The sequence below is a fragment of the Salvelinus sp. IW2-2015 genome, unplaced genomic scaffold (genome assembly GCF_002910315.2).
Source record: "Salvelinus sp. IW2-2015 unplaced genomic scaffold, ASM291031v2 Un_scaffold1120, whole genome shotgun sequence".
Lineage (NCBI taxonomy): Eukaryota > Metazoa > Chordata > Actinopteri > Salmoniformes > Salmonidae > Salvelinus > Salvelinus sp. IW2-2015.
Window position 1 is genome coordinate 365,328 of NW_019942736.1, and position 8,525 is coordinate 373,852.

The 8,525-nt window shown below is 49.5% G+C and overlaps 1 protein-coding gene across 1 annotated transcript in view; it reads left to right on the top strand.

Moving 5' to 3' along the window:
- Window positions 1-3,648, top strand: part of LOC112069788 (mucin-2-like) — a gene marked incomplete at its 3' end in the record, with an annotated part of 4,946 nt that extends 1,298 nt beyond the window's left edge. The window contains exons 2-5 of the mRNA XM_070438696.1: window positions 71-1,367; window positions 1,873-2,128; window positions 2,932-3,225; window positions 3,336-3,648. Coding sequence (XP_070294797.1) covers window positions 71-1,367; window positions 1,873-2,128; window positions 2,932-3,225; window positions 3,336-3,648 — 2,160 coding nt within the window. The remainder of the gene's footprint in view (window positions 1-70; window positions 1,368-1,872; window positions 2,129-2,931; window positions 3,226-3,335) is intronic.
- Between the last annotated feature and the right edge of the window lie 4,877 nt (window positions 3,649-8,525).

Below are 8,525 nucleotides of genomic sequence, written 5' to 3' on the forward strand. Positions count from 1 at the left end.
CTAGTGCGCTACTATCGCTCAACTCCCAAATCCCACCACTCAGCTCAGCTCCCAATCCCACCACCTCCAGCTCCCAATCCCACCACCTCAGCTCCCAAATCCCAACCCCCTCAGCTCCCAATCCCACCCGCTCAGCTCCCAATCCCACCAGCTCAGCTCCCAATCCCACCACCTCAGCTCCCAATCCCACCAGCTCATCTTCTCCCAATCCCCACCCCTCAAACTCCCAATCCCCACCAGGCTCAGCTCCTCATCCCACCACCTTCAGCTCCCACCCCCACCAGCTCAGCCTCCCAATCCCAGCCACTCCTCATCCCTCACCAATCCCACCACCTTCAGCTCCCAATCCCACCCACCTCAGCTCCCAATCCCACCACCTCAACTTCCATCCCACCCCCTCAGCTCCCAATCCACCCCTCATCCCAATTCCACCCCCCCAGCTCCCAATCCCACCACTCAGCTCCCAATCCCACCACCTTCAGCTCCCCAATCCCACCCACACTCCAGCTCCCAATCCACCAGCTCAGCTCCCAATCCCACCAGCTCTCATCTCCCCAAATCCCACCCCCTCAACTCCCAATCCCACCAGCCTCAGCTCCCAATCCCACCAGCCTCAGCTCCCAATCCCACCAGCTCAGCTCCCAATCCCACCACCTCAGCTCACAATCCACCCCCTCAGCTCCCAATCCCACCACCTCAGCTCCCAATCCCACCCCCTCAACTCCCAATCCCACCCCCTCAGCTCCCAATCCCACCCCCTCAGGTCCCAATCCCACCCCTCAGCTCCCAATCCCACAGCTCAGCTCCCCAATCCCACCAGCTCAGCTCCCAATCCCACCACCTCAAGCTCCCAAATCCCACCACCTCAGCTCCCAATCCCACCAGCTCATTTCCCAATCCCACCCCTCAACTCCCAATCCCACCACTCAGCTCTTAATCCCACCACCTCAGCTCCAATCCCACCACCTCAGCTCCCAATCCCAACCAGCTCAGCTCCCAATCCCACCAGCTCATCTCCCAATTCCACCCCTCAACTCCCAATCCCACCACTCAGCTCCCAATCCCACACCTAAACCACCCAACTCCCACCAGCCCACCTCAGCCTCCCAATCCCACCCCTCAACTCCCAATCCCACCAGCTCAGCTCCCAATCCACCACGCTCAGCTCCCAATTCCCACCAGCTCATCTCCCAATCCCACCCCACTCCAACTCCCAACCCACCATTAGCTCCCAATCCCACCCTCAGCTCCCATCCCACCACCTCAGCTCCCAATCCCACCACCTCAGCTCCCAATCCCCCACTTCAGCTCCCATCCCACCAGCTCATCTCCCAATCCACCAGCTCAGCTCCCAATCCACCAGCTCAGCTCCCAATCCCACCACCTCAGCTCCCATCCACCTCCTTCAGCTTTTTACATTTTTTTTCATTTTTAAGTCATTTAGCAGACGCTTTATCCAGGAGCGACTTACAAATTGGAAAGTTTCATACAGTATTCATCCTGGTCCCCCGTGGGGAATGAAACCCACAAACCCTGGCGTTGCAGCGCCATGCTCTCACCCAACTGAGCACACGGTACCATCTCCAATCCCCAACCTCGCCTTCAACTCCCACCCACCCCCTTCAGCTCCATTCCCACCCTTCAACTCCCAATCCCACCCTCAGCTCCCAATCCCACCAGCTCATCTCCCAATCCCACCCACCTCAGCTCCAATCCACCCCCCTCAGCTCCAATTCCACCAGCTCAGCTCCCATTCCCACCCCCTTCAATCCCAATCCACCAGCCTCAGCTCCCCAATCCCACCACCTCAGCTCCCAATCCCACCAGCTCATCTCCCTAATCCCACCCCCTTCAACTCCCAATTCCCACCAGCCTCAGCTCCAATCCCACCACCTTTCAGGCTCCCAATCCACACCTCAGATCCAATCCCACCCCACATCAGCTCCGCAACCCACCAGCGTCCATGCTCCCTAATCCCACCCCGCTCAACTCCGCAATCCACCAGCTCAGCTCCCACTCTCAGCCAGCCTCAGCTCCCAATATCCCACCAAGTAACGTCATCTCCAACCCTCCCCACCCCTCAAAACTTCTCCCATCCCACACCAGGTCTCCCACAGCCACCCCACAAGTACGCGCACGCACCTCAGCTCCCAAGTCCCAGCCAGAATACTCAGCTCACACTAATACCCACTCAAGCTACAGCTCCCAATTGCCCACCAGTCTTCAATCACATCAACACCTCAAGCTCACAAATCCCACCACCCTCTAGCTCCAATCCAGACCATCTCTATCCACATCTAAGACTCCTCCTAACCCCTCCACCTCCCGCTTGCAGACCTCCAGCACAAATCACCACCCCCTAGACTACCCAAAACCAGCAACCCTCACGGTCCCAATCACAACCTCCCCAGCTCGATCCCCATCACGACTCAGCATTCCCTAACCAACACTACCCCCACCTCAGCTCCCAATCTCCACCACTCTCAGCTCCCAATCCCACCAGCTCCAGCTCCCAATCCCACCAGCTCATCTCCCAATCCCACCACTCCCTTCCACTCGTCACTCCCTACACCCATGCTTCCAGATACCATATCCCAGCCACCTCAAGCCATACCCAATATCCCACCAGCTCAGCGTCGCCAAAATCCACGCAGAAACTCATCTCCAAACAAAAATTATTTTCAACACATCCAACCACCTACCTAACCTTCCACACTCACCCACCAGCTCAAAGACTCACCAATGTCCCACTCACCATCAGGACTCCAAAGTCCACCAGCTATTCAGCTCCCATAACCACACACAGCTCATCCCCAATGCCAACCCTACAACTCCAATACCCACCAGCTAGCTCCCAATCCCAACACACATACAGCTCCCAATACACCACCAGCTCAGCTCCAATCCCACCCTCAACTCCCATACCACCAGGCTCAGCCTCCCACTCCAACCACGCTCAGCTCCTCAATCCTCACCCCCTCAAGCTCCCCACTCCCACCAGCGCTCAGCTCACACAGATCCCACACTGCCTCAGGCTCCAACAATCCCCACACTCAGCTCCCAATCCCACCCACCTACAGCTCCCAATACCCACCAGCCAGCTTCCCGAAATCCCACACCAGCTTCATCTCACAACAATCCCACCAGCCTTCAGCTCCACAATACCCCAACTCAGCTCGCCAAATCTCCACAGCTCGATTCCCAATATCCCACCCAGCTCAGCTCGTACACAACCACCTCCTCAGTCATACCAATCCCACCACACTCAGGCTTCCCAATTTCACACCCTCACTAGCCCCTAATCCCACCGTCTCACGCTTCCCCCAATCCACCAGCATCGAGCTCCCAAATCCCACCAGCTCATCTCCCCAATCCCACCAGCTCATCTTCCCAATCCCACCAGCTCAGCTCCCATCTCACCACAAGCTCAGCTCAAATCCACCTCCTACAGCTCACCAAATACCACCTTCAGCTCCCAAATCTCACCTACCTCAGCTCCCAATCCCACCACCTCAGCTCCCAATCCCACCAGCTCAGCTCCCAATCCCACCCCCTCAGCTCCCAATCCCACCCCCTCAGCTCCCAATCCCACCACCTCAGCTATCTTGGCTCGCTCAGATGACAGGACAGCTCCTCTCCCTGCAGCTGGTACCACCACCACAGCCCCCATAGGCCCGCTACCGTCCGCTGATATATGGACAAACAGTATGTGGAGGAACAAACAGGAAGCATACCCATGGATAGATTGTAAAGAAGGTAAGATGGGCTGCGAAACGTGTCACACACACACACACCTATCCGTCTACAAGTCTCAAGGGTTGAAACTTTTAAACGAATGGCGTTTATACAAAGTAAGTCATAGTGGGGCAGAATCCAAATGATCACAACACAAGCAATCAAGAGCGTACAAACAGGCATGACGTATCATTGACAACGCTAAAGAGGAGACTCTTGAAAAGATGTGTGACAGCATGAATGTGTTGAAAGCCTGATAGCCACCTGTGCTGTGTACTACTGTAGATGCATTTATTCATATCACTATAATCTACTTGAACTGCACATCATCAATGGGGGGGTAAACATTTCCATATGGACTCTATTCCTGAGATGCGCAAAAAATATATATATCACATTTATATAAGTATTCAGACCCTTTACTCAGTAGTTTGTTGAAGCACCTTTGGCAGCGATTACAGCCTCGAGTCTTCTTGGACATGACGCTARAAGCTTGGCACACCTGTATTTGGGGAGTTTCTCCCATTCGTCTGTGCAGATCCTCTCAAGTTCTGTCAGGTTGGATGTGGAGTGTTGCTGCACAGCTATTTTCAGTTATTTCCAGAGGTGTTTGATCAGGTTCAATTCCGGGCTTTGGCTGAGCCACTCAAGAACATTCAGAGACTTGTTCCGAAGCCACTCCTGCGTTGTCTTGGCTGTGTGTTTAGGGTCATTATCTCATTGGAAGGTAAACCTTCGCCCTAGTCTTATGTCCTGAGCACTCTGGAGCAGGTTTTCATTAAGAAGCTCTCTGTACTTCGCTCCATTCAACTTTGCCTCGATCCTGACTAGTCTCCCAGTCCCTGTAATTGAAAAACATTCCCACAGCAGGATGCTGCCACCACCACCATGCTTCATCATAGGGATGGTGCCATGTTTCGTCCAGATGTGACGCTTGGCATTCAGGACAAAGAGTTCAATCTTGGTTTCATCAGACCAGAGAATCTTGTTTCTCATGGTCTGAGAGTCTTAAGGCTGTAACGTAACAAAATATGGAAAAAGTCAAGGAACTCAGTCCAGCTTTAAACTTCTAGAAAGTTGTAATAGTAGAATGTACAAGGTGACATTACTAAATCGGGTATTACATCATCAGTTCCTCTTGTCATATCAGTCATTACAGACCTTAGAGAGATATTTATAACTGGTCAGAAATGTCCAGATCAACTAGCCCGTGTCAGCTAGTTTTTTTTATAAAAATATTTTTTAGCCTATATATATTGTTGTAATTTTTTTGTCACTCAAAACTCACATGAATACATATGGCAAAATGTATAGAATTGCACAAAAAAATGGCTTTAAAACTGCTAAATGTTAGTAGCAGCCCATGACAAGATGTGTAGAACTGCAGGAAATAAGCTTTAAACCTGCAAAATTCTCTCCACCAACAAGAGGTGCAAGAGGAGCGTGAACCGTTTCTGTCATGAACGTGGGGCGAGAGTGAAAACCCATAGACTGGAACTGGAGGTTTGTGGTGTGAACCACTTTCAAATCTTCATGGACAAACTGTACACCGTATTCAGTCGATCTCCCCAAAACCAAAACTAAATCGCTGAGTGCGCTGTCGAACTGCAGCTACAAGCTGGCCAAAGAAAATAGGGAGCGTATTAGCAACACGCTGGGCAGTGAGCTCTTTCTGACTTCAAAGCGCTCTGCGCTCACTTTGAGCCGGCCAAATCGGACCGAACAAGAACAGAAAAGATCTACATGCATTTTCCCATCTGAGTGACATCAATCAAATCATTGGCATGCAGATGCAGTTTGGACGTTTCACCAGTAAAACATCAAGATTTATCATTTCACAATTGACAGTGACGATAATTGTGAAATGAGATATGCCTAACTTGGTGTTTGATGGTATTAAATCATTTTTAAAAACACATTCATGAGACAATATGAGTTGACACAGGCAGACGTTGTAGGTGGAGGATGCATTCTTCACATATTCTATAACGACAGGCTTTTCAATAGGCTACATCTGTAGGTACAAACTTTGATTGAAGAAATTATGACATAATTTACTTTTTTTCTCCTTCTCTTTTCTTAAAATAGCTCCTTCCGTTTAAACAATAGTTCTACACCACTGAACTGTACATCTAAAGAACCTGACTGTTGGGTGTCTCTTCATTTTGAATTCAAACCGTTTCAACACGGACAGCCTTTTGGTTGAGATCAAATTCATCTGCGACACATTCTCAGCGATATTCGCTGGAATAACATTTGACTGGTGTGTGTGTGGGGGAGGTGGGGGGGAGGTGAAATGCAAGCCGTATGCTGTGGATGTTTAGTCAACCAGCTCTGAATTGGATCATTGTGATCTGAGCAGGCCTGGCAGATAAGAAACGACAGTACAGGCTCCCGCATTTCTTTAAAACTCACCACTGTGGATGCAGTAACTAACAGTCTAATGTTTTTAAAATAGAGCTGTTTTTTATCGTCTCTCAGTTCCACCAATCACGGCCCTGGAATGTCACATCTATTTCGTAAATAAAATAAAATCAAGTTTTATTCGTTCACATGTTTCGTAAACCGAACAGGTGTAGACTAACAGTGAAATGATTAGTTAACAGGTCGTTCCCGACAATGACAGAGAGAGAAAGGAAAATAGAGAATAATAAGAAAGTAACAACGTTCATAATAAATACCAATGAGATAACAATAACATGTACTATAACACCAGAGTACCAGTACTGAGGTAATGATAAATGGGTACTATACACAGAGTACCATACTGAGTCAATATAACATGGCTTAATTATACATCGAGAGTACCACAGCTACTCTGAGTTCGATGAGTAACAATAACATGGTACTATACACAAGAGGTAACCAGTACTGAGTTAATGATAACATGGTAGCTAGACAACAGCAGCTACAGACGAGTTAATTGATAACATGGGTACCATATACAGCGACATAACCCGTTACTGAGTGCCAATGATGAACATGGCTGTAGTCACAACAGAGTACCAAGTTACTGAGTCCAGTGAAATAACAGCTGGCTATACACCAAGAGTACCGAGTACTGAGTTCATGGAAACAGGCTATATGCACAGAGTACCAGTAACTGAGTCAATGATAACATGGAGTAATAGTACACAGTAGTACCGATTATGAGTTAATTGATAACATGGCGTGTATACACAGCACAGTACCAGTACGGAGTCAATGATAACATGGCGCTGGTATACACAGCAGTACCCAGTACTAGTCCAATGGATGAATGATATATTAGGACAGACTACCAGTACTTGAGTCAATATAACATGGTAGCGTATACCAGCAGAGAGTACTAGTACTGAGTCCAATGATTAACATGGCTCTAGTACACAGAGTACCAGTACGAGTCAATAAACGATGTGCTATATACACATAGAGTCACCAGTACTGAGTCCCAATGATAACATGGCATATATAAGATAACCCGCCACCAGGCAGTACCAGTACTGCAGTCAATGATAACATGGCTGTATAGGCGCAGACAAGAGTACCATACTGCAGTCAACTAACATGATATACTACACAGAGTACACAGTACGGGTAATGACTAACATGGCTGTATACACAGAGTACCAGTACTGAGTCAATGATAACATGGGACTATCATACACAGAGTACCAGTTACGAGTCACATAATAACATGGCTGCTATACACAAGAAGTACCAGTACTGAATCCAATGTAACATGCGTACTATACGACAAGTACCAGTACTGATTCAATATAACATGGCGTATATACACAGAGTACCAGTACTGAGTCAATGATAACATGCGCTATATTACAAGAGTACCAGTACTGAGTCAATGATAACATTGGCCTATATACCACAGAAGGTACCCAGTACTGAGATCAATGACTAACATGGCTATTACACAGCAGTTACCAGTACTGAGTCAATGCTAACATGGCTATTATACACAGCAGTAACGCAGTTAGGAGTTCAATGATAACATGCTACTATACACAGAAGTACCAGTACTGAATCAATGATAACATGGCTATAAGTCACAGAGTACCAGTACTGATCAATGTAACATGGCTAATATACACAGAGTACCAGTACTGAGTCAATGCTAAACCATGGCTGCTATACAACAGACAGACCGTACTGATCAATGATACATGGCTATTACACAAGAGTACCAGTACCTGAATCAATGCATACACGGGCTGCAGTTGAGTCATAACTGTCAGTTATAGGCCTTCTCTAGGGTGACCTTGAATTAATGAACTTGTGTTGGTGTGCTGCTGCAAGGCTTTCAATACAGAGCCTCAGCCGACCCTGCTGTCTGCCTCATTACCTGCCTTCCTCCCTCTCTGCCTTCCTCCCACTCTCCTCCCTCCCTGCCGGCATCTCTCCCCCCTGCCTCCAGCCTACCTGCCACCCTACCACCCTCCCTGCCTCCAGCTACCTGCCTCCCTACCACCCTCCCTGCCTCCCAGCCTACCTGCCTCCCTACCCCTCCTGCCTCCCAGCCTACCTGCCTCCCTACCACCCTCCCTGCCTCCCAGCCTACCTGCCTTCCTCCCTTCCCTACTTCCCTGTCATTCTCTATTTCTTCTCCCTGCAGCCTATCTCCCTGAGTCTCTGCCTGCCACCTCCCTACCTTTCTGATTTTTGCCTGTTTACCTCCCTACCAGCCTCCCTGCCTCTCTCCCTACCTACCTCCCTGCTCCTCCTCCCCCCTCCCCTTCCTGCCTCCCTCATTGCCTGCCCCCCCCCCCCCCCCCCCTCCTCCCTTGCCTTGCCTC